At 38.5% G+C, this 15183-nt stretch overlaps 1 protein-coding gene across 7 annotated transcripts in view; it reads right to left on the reverse strand.

Annotated features, from left to right (window-relative positions):
- gria2a (glutamate receptor, ionotropic, AMPA 2a) overlaps positions 1–15183 on the reverse strand; it is a 49657-nt gene that overhangs the window by 26447 nt on the left and 8027 nt on the right. For all 7 annotated transcript variants that reach the window (XR_010800307.1, XM_066659929.1, XM_066659928.1 and 4 more), the window contains exon 3: positions 938–1177. Coding sequence is in view for 6 of the 7 variants with exons in the window: in XM_066659929.1 (XP_066516026.1) it covers positions 938–1177 (240 nt within the window). In the remaining variant the exon portion in view is untranslated. The remainder of the gene's footprint in view (positions 1–937; positions 1178–15183) is intronic.

The raw sequence follows: 15183 nt of genomic DNA on the forward strand, positions 1-15183 counted from the left end.
TCAACATCTTCAGTTAAGTATCTCCTAGTACAGCAATCCAGTTTGGAAAAACACCTAAAAATATGTGCTCCTTCAAAATGCATATGTTATTCTGCTACTCAATTTCTTTACTCACACAATGTTTACTTGCAGCTGAGACATTAATTTCAAGACTGAGTAAATCTCATGATGTCATCATTGTTTACAACTGAAATGATATATTTTTGTTATTACAGAGGGGGAGAGGACATTCATTCATTCATCTGTAACGGCTAATCCAGTTCAGGGTCGCGATGGGTCCAGAACACACCCTGGAGGGGGCTCCAGTCCAACACACACATTCACTCACACTTAAGGACAATTTTGAGTCACCAATCCACCTACCAACGAGTGTAAGTCCTCACAAAACTCCTCACAGACAGTCACCCAGAGTGGGACTAGAACCCACAACCTCTTGGTCCGTGGAGCTGTGTGACTGCAACACTACCTGCCATCGTGCTGCCCAGGGAGAGAACAGTACAGACTGGTGCAACTGGTGCAAGTGGATCAGACTCAGAAGACTTGCCGGAGTTTTTTAACTCCTCATTGTCACTGCTGGACTAAGAACAGTCCACCAATCAAAAATATCCAGTGAAAAGCATCCTATGATCACTGATGGAGGACTAGAGGATGACCAACACAAACTGTACAGCAACAGATGTGCTAATATCTCTGACTTTACATCTACAAGGTGGAATAACAAGGTAGGAGTGTCTACTAGAATGAACAATGAGCGGACAATTTTTAAAACTCCATCAGCTCTACTGTGTCTGATCCACTCACAACACCACAAATACTCTATGGATTAGAGTTTTTGTGTATATATGTCTTTTATGTGTAGAGGTGTTGACTTATATACATATAGCATTTGACAGAAAGACTTACATGGAAAAAAATGCAAAAATTTTTATTTACATACCTCTGTCGCTGTCATACAGGTAGGCAAACTTCTCCCATTTGTAGTACTCTACCAGGCTGATGAGAGGGCCTTTAATATCTGGCCTCATCTGCAGCACAAACTGGTTAAGGCCATCTGCAGGGAAACTGGGCGTAATGAAGGACACGTGAAGAGTCTCGCAGAATGATGTGATGGTGTTCACTGATTTCTTATCATAGAAGCCGAAGATGGCATACACACCCCGTGAAAACTGCGAACAGACTGTAAAAAGAAAAAAAAAGAAGTGTAATTTCACCAACACTTCTGAAATGTGCTACAGTGTGTTCCATTTGTGCCAAATTTATATATATATATATATTTTTTTTTTCCCTCAGTAGTCTGAGGATAATATTAAAGAGGTGGTTAAATTGGCCCAGACCATATCCAATGCATTATCATAAAATGGCTATTTACGGTCCTAAAATCCAACTGGCTGAGCCTTACTAAAAGCCATTGTAAAATACACGATACACACACACACCAAGAACCACCTCACAACATCTGAATTCAATGTTAATGTACCTCTGCTTTAAATCTAGACTGTTTACTTCAGTATAACAGATTGATAGCCATTTGTACTTCCTGCAACTTCTACTTTAGAGTAAGAGTCCCTTCATAAAGAGGACAGAAATTTTGGCTTTTCTATTTAACTTAATTTAATTTAATTTAAAACCTGAATACACATAAACAGATTTTGTCTCACTGAGCGGCCATATTTAAAACCTTCATGCACATTTTGCCTAGCAACAGTGATCACTGTTAACAGAAAACGGTGGCTACCCAATTTGCGACACCTGCCTGATTTGGACCTTCACTCGTGTAGCTTATAGCAGCAGAGAGTCTTTTTTTTCAAAGGAGAGGGGAGTTTTATCTTGAGTAACTTCAAGCCCACATCTGGCAGCGATAACTACATTATGTAGGGGAAGAATAGTTAATTGTGTTAATCAGTGTATTTTACAGAAGGGCGGCACGGTGGCACAGCAGGTAGTGTCGCAGTCACACAGCTTGTGGGTTCGATTCCCGCTCCGGGTGACTGTCTGTGAGGAGTTGGTGTGTTTTCCAAGTGTCCGCGTGGGTTTCCTCCGGGTGCTCCAGTTTCCTCCCACAGTCCAAAAATACACGTTGGTAGGTGGATTGGCGACTCAATAGTGTCCGAGTGTTTATTGGATGTGTGTGTGTGTGTCTGTGTTGCCCTGTGAAGGACTGGCGCCCCCTCCAGGGTGTATTCTGCTTTGCACCCAATGATTAGAGGTAGGCTCTGGACCCACCGCGACCCTGAACCGGATAAGCGGTTACAGATAATGAATGAATGTATTTTACAGTATTTTACACGTGTGTCGATGTGCACTGTCGGGATGTGTTTAGCTAAATTCACTCGCCTTTGTGCTCACAGATATAAGGCTCAGCGCAGCCTGCCAGAGCTCCCCCCTCCACACGGTAATACTGCATACCGCGATAATATTTTGAGATGGTATGACGTATGAAAAATATAGGTACCACCCATCCCTAACCCTTCCCCATAATAAAATCACACTAACATATGATGTTCACATTGTACAGGACAGGAAAGTCTGAAACAGCCAAAATAAGCTTTTCTTCCCTCTTTAGTGGGAACAAATGTCTAGGAACTAAATGAGGCACATCATTTCAGAGGGGAGGAATAAATTTTTGAAAATAAATTAGTGCCTTTCTTGAGTTCAGGATTACACCGCTGGGTGTCCAAGTGATGTTCAGAAAATCTATGGTTTATAGATAATTGGTCTATATTTGATGAGAAGGTACAGGGTTCACCCCTTGTGGGAGGGTGTCGCTCTACAGCATTTCCCATAGTCTAGTAGCAAGAATAAACCACTGCTGGCAAAACAGAGCTGAAGCCAGGCAGCAGGCAGACAGGCTTAACTGACCATCTGCTCGCTGCCTTGAGATGTCACCTTACAACCTTATTGAAAGAATGTCGTTCTGGATTTTAACAAACTTAGAAACAAAAGCAAAAAAAAATAAAAAATAAAAAAATAGGCAAGCCTAGTTTAGCTGGACCGCAATTAGCCATATAGCCATTGTCACAGAGGTGTTTCTGGCATTTCAAAAACAGGAAAAATACATACCCTTGTCAATGGAAATCTGGAGAAGCTTTGGTGCTTCATATGAATGTCTTTGTTTACGTGTGGTTTTTATTATGTGATTGTGTTGTACAAAAAATATAGGTGGGCAAGACTAATAAATGCAGAAATAAAAAAGGAGCACAAAGATTTGTTCATAATATATAACATCAACATCAGTGCTTTTCTTGTTCTTTTTATTTAAAAATAAATACCAAATGTTATTTAAAAATAAATACCAAAAAGTCCAAGAACATTTTGTTGATTTTAAAAATTACAGTTACTTATTTATTTAATGTAACTGGTTAGAGTAAAACATGTGAAGTTTAAGGAGGCTGTGCACAGCTATATGGAGTTTTATAAACACACTAACGCTACAAAATGTTTCCTCCCACAAAGACACACACTCATGTGAAATAAGACAAATTCAGCAGTCCTTCTCTCTCTGTAAGATATAGTATGTTTGTTTATGTTGCAGAGTTCCGCGCCGTCCTGCTGAGTTGTTGAACTAACCAAAGCCGAGCCGAGGCTCTGGCCAACGTGCATGGTGTTTTGCCAAACACAGCCCCAGAAACATACAAAGAGAGCATGTTCCTGTCTTATATTCTATTATTCAGCCATGGTTCGCGCTGAAGCTGCTGTTCTTTGTTTTCAGCTGGGAACAAGTCTTTCTGGTTCGTGAACCAGTTTATGTCGGTGGAAACATGCCAAATGGTTCCAAATTTAGTTCACAAAGTGTAGTAGTGCCACCTTAAGCTCTCTTGGTGCAGGGATTCCCACAGTGCTTTACAGTTAGTATGGCTGCCTTGACAAAAAACACCGGTTGCCTTGACAATGTAGTCCATCCCCCTCCCAACACCCCCACAATTCGTTTCGTGCAATTCATTACGTTTCTTATCAAGGCATCCGATGTATTTGCGCGTGGCTTTCTGCTATGTCCAGTGATCCATGATTAATCAATCCATTGTAGAAAACACTCAATAATAAGAGATCCTAAAGTTCCAAAGTACTTTAGTTTACAATGCTTTAGTAAAACTAGAGCTTTATTAGATTAAATTTCCTAAATGACTACTTAAGTAAAAAAAATATTGTCTGCAACAACCCTGATAGGTTTAACTTTTGTGAAAATGGCAATAAAAAAAGACAGGGATCTGGCATTTGCTGTAAGTTTCAAATCTCATCTGGCACTAACATCGCCACAAAATGTGTGTACTGGGAGCTTCATGACATGCACATCCATTGGTTTGGCACAAGCCAGGAGAACCTTACCTGCCTTACTGCTTTGTGCCAACTGTAAGGTTTGTTGGAGAAGGATAATGTTATGGGATTGTTTTTTCAGGGGTTTCAGGGCTTGGCCTAGACTGGAATTCAGCATACCAAGACATTTTGGACAGTTATTATGCTTCCAATTTTGTGGGAACAGTTTGGGGAAGGCCGTATTCTGTTCCACAATGACTGTGACACTGCACAAAGCCATGTCCAGAAAGGCATGGTCGGATGGGTTTAGTGTGGAAGAACCTGAATGGCCGACACAGAGCCCTGACCACAACCCCATCAAATGGATGAACTAGAACGAAAAATTTGAGCCAGGCCCTCTCGTCCAACATCAGTGTCTGACCTAACAAATGCTCTTCTGGATGAATGGGCAAAAATTCCTACAGACACATTCTTGCAGAATGCCTTCCCAAAAGAGTTGAAGCTGTTATAGCAGAAAACAGGGGACCAAATCCATATTAATGCCTATGGATTTAGAATGGGATGTCATAAAAATTCCTGTAGGTGTTATGGGTAGGCGTCGCAATACCTTTGCCCATATTGTTATAATATAGTTGATTTATTAGCTCTATATTTGTCTGCTGGATGAATGAAGCACACTCAAAAAAACTGCTCTATATTCAGCCTAAACAATAATTTCCTAAACAGAATATAACTATGATTTACACTTGGACAACAAGTCCAAAAATGTTTATCTGCTTTAAAGTGAATCTATTACTGATACAGTTTTTAATTTGTGTATGTTTCTATATTTCACACGTCTTAACCTGTTGGTTTGAGACGTAGCTGGAGCAGTACATGAGGGTAACATCATCATAATCAATGACATGCATTTGCTACAGGGGTAGAAAGATGCCCAACACTAGGCTTGAGAGCATGTATCAGAATTAAGCCAATCTGATTAATGAATGCCATTATGACTTGGAAAAATACTGCAGGCTTCATTCTCTGAAGATGCTCTATGACCAGCAAGCAGTGCATACTGCAGTTTACTTTCACACTCTGGAATCTGATTTTAACAGCTACACTAGCACTGTAATCCAGGAACCGGCTTGCTTTACTTGGCACAAGATTGCACAAGGAAGCATATGATCTATCATAACAGGTTTGGAGGGTGTTGTGTAGCTAAGCCAGACTGGCACACTTATCATTCCCTGATATGTAGTGAGAAGCATAAACACTGCAAACTAATTATTAAAAAAGCCTTATAGTGTATCTGCAACATAAATATCCCTGAACATGAATATCAAGACGTTAAGAATTAAAACTGATACAATCAGATACAAACATCTGAACAGACGTTAGTACAAAACTATGTAATCACCAACACCTGATATTACTTTGCTCTTTAGAGCTCTGTAAGGAGTAGGTATATAGAGATTTTCCTAAATTAGATCAGAATAATGTTAATTAAAAAACACATTACTTATTAACATTCACTTCTCAATTCAGTCAACATTTTGATGATGTTCACATATTAGTGTTCACATATTTTGGGCCCTATGACCAAAATTGAACTCTTTGATCTAAAACTAGGACTGCTCAATATATAATTTTCATCTCAAGCCATCATTTTAAACAAAATTTTCACTTGTCATGACTGTGATGGGATATGACCAGACGAACACATTGCTGTAATCCAGCGTTTCTCAACCTTTATTTTGATCATGGCACATTTTAATAGTGAACAAAATTTTAAAGACCCCAATCTATAAATAAATAAATATTAATCCATCTGACACCACACACACACACACACACACAAACACCAGCAGCTGCAATCAGTCATCATTTTTTAAAAACATACTTACTTGAATATAAAATTGTGACAACAGCAGATCAACGCAGACCTACCGTCCAGCACACTCAGATAGAAAATACTGACTAAATCTCTCACTGAGAATTTTTAGATGCTGAGAGATAAGGTCAGAATATTCAGATTTTTGTTTATTCTCAATATATTCTTACTATATTTCATGAAATATTGTGACTATATTCACAATATATTCATATTTTATTCCTGGAAGTTTATGACTTGTGCAGGTCAAACAGTAACAACTCCAATCAGACACTGTTATTTCAGTGTGAGCTGGAGCTGGCGGGAACACAAGATGCTGCGACATTTGGTGTGTCACCCCACAATTGACAAAGTGAAAGTCCAATCGACATTAAATTGGACACCAACTTATACCAACCTTATACCTGATTTGAAGAACTCAGGGGGAGCATAACTTATGAGTATTCTTGGGTTAATCCAGAAAAGAGGGTACCAACTCTCTTTGTTTGAAATCCTGTTTCTTAATGTGAATAATCCTTCTGCAAAAAGTAATTATTGCTCTCTACTTACAATTTATAGGCCACCAGGGCCCTGCAGTTCCTGCAGGAATTACTGACATTTAATTGACAATTAATAATTGTTGAAGATTTTAATATTAATCTTGGCAAAGCACAATTTTCACTAAAATATATATTTTTATTTATTCTAGACTCAACAGGTTTACCCAGAATGTTATGGTTTTCACTTACTATTGGAACCAAATTTTTGACTCAGTTTTGACACTGGGGTTAATATAGATAAGCTATCCCCCTTATATGGGCCAAATGTCAGGTGTGTTATGGAAGAAATCTGAGCCAAGTCACAAAATCAGCAATAACCAAGACAAATATGATTTGTTTCTTAATATGTTACACACATTTGTTGTTTGTGTGGCTGTGTGAACAGCTCAAATTGCATTGAATTTGACTTTTAAAAATCAGACATGGGACATATGTGTTATCCAAGGAAATGTCCAGAAATAATTGAGCACTAACAACAAATAAAGAGTCCAGCCTAAGTGCTCTAGATGCACTATATTCAGAATCTGTACTGGCTACAAGAAAAACAACAAAAAACCTGGATTAGTTCCCAGACAGCAGACATATTTGGGCCAAATCTGTCTCACTTTTGGCACTTACTGCTCAGTTATGGCACTGGCAAAAGTTGTGTGGGCAACATGTTGGCCAGCTATCATGGGCTGGGCTTGATTTCGGTTACAGCGCATATTGTGATATATTCCAGCTTTGTTCCACAAGACACCTGACATCTGGCCCATATGAGACCATAGAACATTTTACTACACAGTATTTAAAGATTAAAAAAATAATTAGGGTTACAGAAGTAGCACTTGGTTTAGAGCTTACCTAACTAACTGTTATCAGTTTGTAAATATAAATCTTACTCAGATACTATCAGCACAAATCTGGTTGCCAATCAACTTCTGCAAAAATTAAAAAATCCTGCAGATGACAATCACTGGTGGAAATGTACATTATTGCAATTTACTCCAGAACTCGTATTATGGTGTTAATCTTTTAAATTATTTGTAAATTACAAATATAACCAGTAGTGAATTCAGTAATGAAAAGAGTATGTAGAGGATAAAACAACCAGGCCTGTTAAAGGATACTATTTCCTTTAGCCTTATTCAAAAATACAAACATAGTATCTGGCAAATTCTTGTAGAATTTGAAAACATTTCATACGGTCTTGTTGAGAGCAAAGAGAGAGGGAGAAGGAGGGGAGAGCATAAATGTCACAGATGTGGACAGAGAGACAAAATGACACAAGAACAACAACAACAACACACCTTCACACACGTGCACACACACACACACACTGACAAGAGGTTTAGCTTGTGTTCATTTGAAGGCTGAAACAGTGGAGCAGTAAATTTAGCTGCCCTACTTAGCTGCTCTGTTTTAACTATACAGGTGCTGGTCATTAAATTATCATGAATATCATGAAAAAATTGATTTATTTGAGTAATTCCATTCAAAATGTGAAACTTGTATATTATACTCATTCATTACACACAGACTGATATATTTCAAGTGTTTATTTCTTTCAATTTGATGAATTTAACTGACAACTAATGAAAACCCCAAATTCAGTATCTCAGAAAATTTGAATATTATTTAAGACCAATACAAAAAGAGGATTTTTAGAAATGCTGGCCAACTGAAAAGTATGAACATGAAAAGTATGAGCATGTACAGCACTCAATACTTAGTTGGGCCTCCTTTTGTCTGAATTACTGCAGCAATGCAGCGTGGCATGGAGTCGATCAGTCTGTTGAACTGCTCAGGTGTTATGAGAGCCCAGGTTGGTCTGATATTTGCCTTAAGCTCTTCTGCATTGTTGGGTCTGGTGTATTGCAACTTCCTCTTCACAATACCCCATAGATTTTATATGGGGTTAAGGTCAGATGAGTTTGTTGGACAATTAAAAACAGGGAGACCATGGTCCTTAACCCTTTTGGGTCTAAGGACATTTTCTCAATTTTCAGAAACTCGTCTTTAAAGTACTTGTATTATAATATATTGCTCACATGTTTTATGTGAAAGTGTTCAGAACAATCTCAGCTCTCTCATTAAGAGAGTCTCATGTGACCTAGAGCATTTTATGAAGAGATAATCTGTCTCTAATCCTTAAAGACTTTTTTTAAGAAAATTTTTATTTCTTATGAAAAATTCCCTTTTTGTCTTTAGCCCATGCGAGACGATTCTGACACTGTCTCTTGTTCAAGAGTGGCTTGACACAAGGAATGCGACAGCTGAAACCCTTGTCTTGCATACGTCTGTGCATGATGGTCCTTGAAGCACTGAGTCCAGCTGCAGTCCAGTCTTTGTGAATCTCCCCCATATTTTTGAATGAGTTTTGTTTCACAGTCCTCTCCAGGGTGTGGTTATCCCTATTGCTTGTACACTTTTTTCAACCACATCGTATCCTTCCCTTCGCCTCTCTATTAATGTTCTTGGACACAGAGCTCTGTGAACAGCCAGCCTCTTTAGTAATGATGTTTGTGTCTTGCCCTGCTTGTGTAAGGTGTCGATGGTCATCTTTTGGACAACTGTCAAGTCAGCAGTCTTCTCCATGATTGTGTAGCCTACAGAACTAGACTGAGAGACCATTTAAAGGCCTTAGGCACCAGTTGTCTACAATATTCAAATTTTCTGAGATACTGAATTTGGGTTTTTCATTAGTTGTCAGCTATCATCATCAAATTAAAAGAAATAAACACTTGAAATATATCAGTCCGTGTGTAATGAATGAGTATAATATACAAGTTTCACATTTTGAATGGAATTACTGAAATAAATCAACTTTTTCATAATATTCTAATTTATTAACCACCACCTGTACTGTCAGATAGCTAATGTATGGCTGTATTTACAGTATGCATGCATTTGCAGTTGTAAGAGAAAATAAATAATGTTGAGTGTATATGTGTACATGTCAATATAACAGCAAAGAGCAATGTATGACTTTGTTTGAGCATTTTATTATTCCCTATTTACATATACAACAACATATTTTGATAATCCACACTCATATTTAAATTACTGACAACATATTACTGCACTGTCAATCTGCAAATTCATCATTGTAAATTGAATAGAAATGTAAACTGCATCCAATTATACTTACTTATGGGCAACATGAAGAAAGGAGAATATTTTGTGTGTGTATGTGTGTTTTATTGGTTTTCACACCCTTTCCTGTCTGTGCTTTCTGCTCATCTGGAGTACTTTGTAAGCAGAGCACATGAAGCCAGACTACAAAACGTAAAGCTTTGAACCACCATCACTTACTCAACATGCCAGCAAGCCTGCTGCATCTGTCTCTGGGGATGCTACCAAGAGTGGCAGTATTCCTGCCAATGAGGCCTTTGAACATGAGCGTGTGTGTGTGAGAGAGTGAGTGAGAGAGAGAGTGGAAGAGAAAGAGTTCAATTAAACATTCTTCTATCTGAACATTAGGTAGAAAGCATTATATACCACCTATAGGATATTTACTGATACTATAAAGTTGTATACCAGTGGATTAGCAGCCTTCATACTTGATCCTTCATTTACTGCAGAGTTCATTCACATATAATAATATACCTGCTGGAACATCCAATAATTTTTACAGCTTTAACATTAATTAGCTGAAGAATGTGAGGCACATTTGATTGGAAGTGATTCTACTGGATCATTTGCTAGTATCTATAGTATGTGTAAAGAAAACAGTACTACTATTTAGCATATCTTTTAACAATTTTCTGAAGCCACACTCTACTCTGGTCTAACTGACCATGTTAATTTTATGTATGTCTTCATTTATCTGTCATGTGACATTCTAGCAGTAAGCTACAAGAAGCCATGTGGTGCCATGGTTTTGCCAAGAAATTGGGAAAACGCATGACCTCCAGTGACTTACCGTTTATATAAAAAGCTGAAATGTAAAGCCTCATTAAAAAATAATTAAAACATTACTGTAACTCCAATCTCATGATGAGATAAAAGCAATCATGAAATAGCAAAAGAAGTAAAATTAAAAAAGTAAATTAAAACGTACGTTTCCCCTTGATTTTCAGGCTTTGATAAAGCCTAAAAATTTGGACAGTGAAGAGACATCAGCATTCTTGCTCACAAAAAGACAAGCTCATCATGATGTTCGGAGGTCACAGTGTTCTTTTGTGATGTGATTATGTCACCAGTTGTTCTGCTGAGGCACTAGTACCTGTGACACAAAGGTGTGTCTTTCAGCTAGCTAGGCCAGGAAAGGAATAAACTACCCATGAGCTTGCCACCAGTTCACTGAGTGGCAGGAGTGTAGCCTCATTGTAACCTATAACAATTTCTGCTTTTTCTGTGAGGCCATATTTGGCATGAGAAAAACACTTAACATGAAGGTGCCCAATGTAACTGAGCAGCGATGACCATGTTGGCAGTAACTGCTACTACTATGAAGTTTTTATCAGCAAGGCTCCATACCCACACTGTATTTTACAGAAATTCTGCAATATTTGCCACTGCATATATTTAATGGGTAGCTCTAGTTTGGAGTATGGATGAAAAGGCTGCCAGTCGTCTCTGAGATAATGTTCTGATATTGTAACACAGAATTCCACTGTCCCTGACATCCACGAATTGCACAATAAAGCAATTCTTTCTGTTTTAGTAAATGATTCAGCAAAGTTAGCTGTACATGGCCAAAATACACTAAACTAAAAACACTACAACATTACATGTATCTAGGTCTTTGCAAATGAAGTATGTAATGGATTGTGTTATTTTTATAGCGCTCAGTGAATTAGGTGGTAACCCCAGTAAATCCAAGAATGTGTTGTTTGAATGTATACCACAGGATCTTTTACATTTGCTTCACTATCCATAGCTAGCTAGCCCTGGGTGATACTGGGTAAAGTGAGACTGTATGTTTGCTGTATTTCCCAAGTATTTCACATTTACACATGAATTATGCAGTGACTGGTAAATCCAAGAACATCAAGTATTGATTGATTTTATACCACAGGCCAATTTACATTAGGCTCACTATTCACAGCTTGCCATGGATGCTCTGTGAGGTTGTTGTATTTTGCAAGTGCTTCACGATTACACATGCCATGATTTAAACATGACTGGCCCATCTCCCATCTACACATTGAACATTAGTATTTTTTATTTGACTAATTTTTATGAACATTGGTCACTCCAGATAGTTACCTCCACCTTGTGGACAAGGAAAGCGGGGAATTTTTCAAATTAACCAATCCTTATAATGCCTTCACATTATTAATAATAAAATATTGATACTGTTTTGAAACCAAAAATATCACTATACAGCATTGATAATTTTTACCACCCATGGTCACCCCTGTCTGAAATTTGTCTAATGCAGATCTCCCAAGAAGTATGCAACAAGGAAATGAAAGATGATCCTGTGATTGGATCAGTACAAATAAACGATAAAAGAAATTATTTGTCTCCTCTGGGACACTCAGTGTCCTTACTGGGTCCACAGTTCAAATGACAGCTTTACACAGTTGTACAATAACTCTGACACAGGCGATGCAGCAGAGGTGATACCAGGCCCGGTGTGCCCTGCCCATTGTGCTCAGATTGATGGTGGAATTTTCCTGTCCACCAAACTACCAAATGGCAAAATCTGCCCCCGTGGCACAGGTTATTAGCATAAGGTGGCACTAAGAGGGTTTACTATGAGAGTAACTAAGAAAATACAGCCCATGGAGTTTAATGTACAGTCCAAAATGCTATACTATAGTCTGCTGTTTTAAATACTAAAAAAAAGAGCCTTCAAAAGATGAAGATAATGTTCTGTTTGACCTTTAAGCTGTTTTTCTATATAAAGAAGTGCAATAATCTAAAGCAATATCAAATGGTTTCCAAGTGTAAATCAGACATATGAATCATATGTTGTGTCAAAAATTCTCTTCTTTAATGTTGCTAACAAATAACTGATATCATTAGTCATTTCACTCCCGCTGAAACTGTCAATGCAATCCATAGCACTGCATAAGGTGTGTGAACATGAGTCAGATTTTGCATGGGTGTCAACATTCAACCCAGCCTCACAGCTATTTGTGAATTTTATGTGACATTAGCATTGGTCAGTATAACGATAATACTGTATACTGCGGTATAAAAAAGAGGGCTGTATTTATGAAGTGTGTGTGGTCAGAAAGTTAATTCATGTTCATTTAAGAGAGCCACAGGGAGGGTGCGTTCTGGGAGCTCACTAACTCGTGATGACACAATCTGAAAGCAGGTGGGGCAACACAAGCCAAGTAGCCCGCTGCAGTTGTGAATTTAGTGCTGAGTTTAGGTTAAAAGACAGATGAAGGAAGCTGAAAACAGACAACGTCAGAATACCCTTCACTTTGTTCTCACAAGTATGAAGCTTTATTCACTAATTATGTGTGATTTGAGCTTCAGCTCGCTGGAAAATCTGCTGTGGTGTGCTAATCCACATGTGCCTGTTAGTTGGCCAGCTATGCTTCTAAAAAGCAGTGTAGAACCTGTCTTATTTCACACCTTTCATATGTTTCTGTTCCTCCAGCCCCTTTAGCTGAAATTTGCTCTCTCCAAAACTTTCTTTTTTTTTTTGTCATTAACGTGTCAATGTGCACTGTCGGGCTGTGCTGAGCTGAACTGTCGAAAACCCTTCACTCAAACCACACTCTCAGATATGAGGCTTACTCAATTTGACAGTGCACCTCCCCTGTAATACTATATACTGTGTTAATATTTTGAGACATTATGATGGTATTAAAAATGTGGATACCTCCCATCCCTATGTGAATGTATGACGATTTTTCCCTTAATAGGAATTAACACACAAATCCTTGTATATATCCCAATCTCAAAACCTATCAGTGATATAGTTGACATAAATGACAGTGCACATTTTGTTACATAGTCACATATTTTTTAAAATCTGCACACTAACAACACTGCCTGGCTGCCCACTTAAGCTCCAAAGTAAATAAAAAGTGATTTAATTCATTGTATATATAGTAATTCACAACTAAATTAGTTGACTAACTGATGATGAGACAAAAGCTGTTTCAGTGCTCACAACATCCATAGATTTATTTAAAAAATAATTTTTCAGTTTTATCCAGTTGGAGTCACGTTATTTTCAATTCAATTTCAATGACAAGCATTTGAAGGCTGTGTATTTCTTCACTGGATATCAATACAAGTTTAGACTGAACTCAGAATAGCTGAAATAACATGAGTATCGTGATGGCAGAACGTGAGCTACTTCTCTGAGCTCAGTGAGTTCTAAATGCCCCGAGGAGAGCCAGCAGCTACATGGGGTTCGTCCCACTGTAACATCAGAGCCTTCATAGTGGGAAAATGGATGGCATCCCTGCACCCAACATAAGTACATAAACATTTTCAAACCATTTACATGTCCAGCAAGCACAGCACAAACTAGCTAACAAAATGCTCCTAGGATCGGTGGCCAATGATAAATTCCAATGAGAGCTGGAACAAATAAACAGCACTTCCATTGTAGTGGTTTTCAAAGTCTGTGGTTCCTGTTAGAGTCACCACCTACATTTTGCAGGGGATCTGTGCTAGTGGAGCAACCAGGTAAACTTGCTTTAGGCCCTGCCAAGCTAATTCCAGTTGAGCCGATACCATGCAGTGGAAAAGCACCATTAGGGAGTTAGTCTGGTCTTTTGAAGTGTGATGGTCACCAACCCAGGAAGAGGGTTATTCTAGCATTTCCTGTATTGTAGGGTACAGAATCTTTGTGAGCCAGCATGCAAATCCTAGCAAAGGCCAGTCTGCAGAAAGGCTACCACCTACCTTGGCATGCCATGTAGAGTCAACTCTATAGAAAATATCTGTTCTAGAATTCACTCAAAGTTTTTTATAAACTTAAATTATTCCCCAAAAATGTTACCAATTTGTAGTCATGTCAAATCTATTTGTACAGCACATTTTACAATGTGATGGTGTCAAAATGTTTTATGGAAATAGCAGTAGTGCCAGCACCCATATATTATGATTTTCCATAAACCACCATAACATAGCTGTAACATCAGTTGTAACACTTGTGTCAGGGTTTAGTCAGACATTGCTCCAGTGTCTGTTCTTTGCTGAGATGGATAGCACTCATTTTTAAAGTATATGTAAATCATTGATTTGAGCAGGGCCCAGTGGGACAGTGAGAGGGAGGCTAGGCTGTTACTATTAGCAATCCTGCTTATTAGCCTTATGCTAAAGACAGACACCTGAGTGAGGTGCATCTAGGCCTAGGGAGCTGCTCTGAGAAAGTTCAGTGTAGGGAAGGCCCCACATATTGTTCTCCTCTATTTGCAGTGGCTGATACAGAGAGCTTTGCAGACCATGGAACCTCTGCCACAGTAGGAGCAGCAGATTGACCTGCAGGCAGAACTGGTGTTCTATGGTCCACATAGTTCTTTTGGTTGGGGTTGCTTAATTTGTGGCCCTCTTCTCCTCTGTTATCCCAACAGGGAGAGACATAGAGAGCACCCTCAGAGGCACAGAGAG

Source organism: Hoplias malabaricus, chromosome 2, assembly GCF_029633855.1.
Source record: "Hoplias malabaricus isolate fHopMal1 chromosome 2, fHopMal1.hap1, whole genome shotgun sequence".
NCBI lineage: Eukaryota > Metazoa > Chordata > Actinopteri > Characiformes > Erythrinidae > Hoplias > Hoplias malabaricus.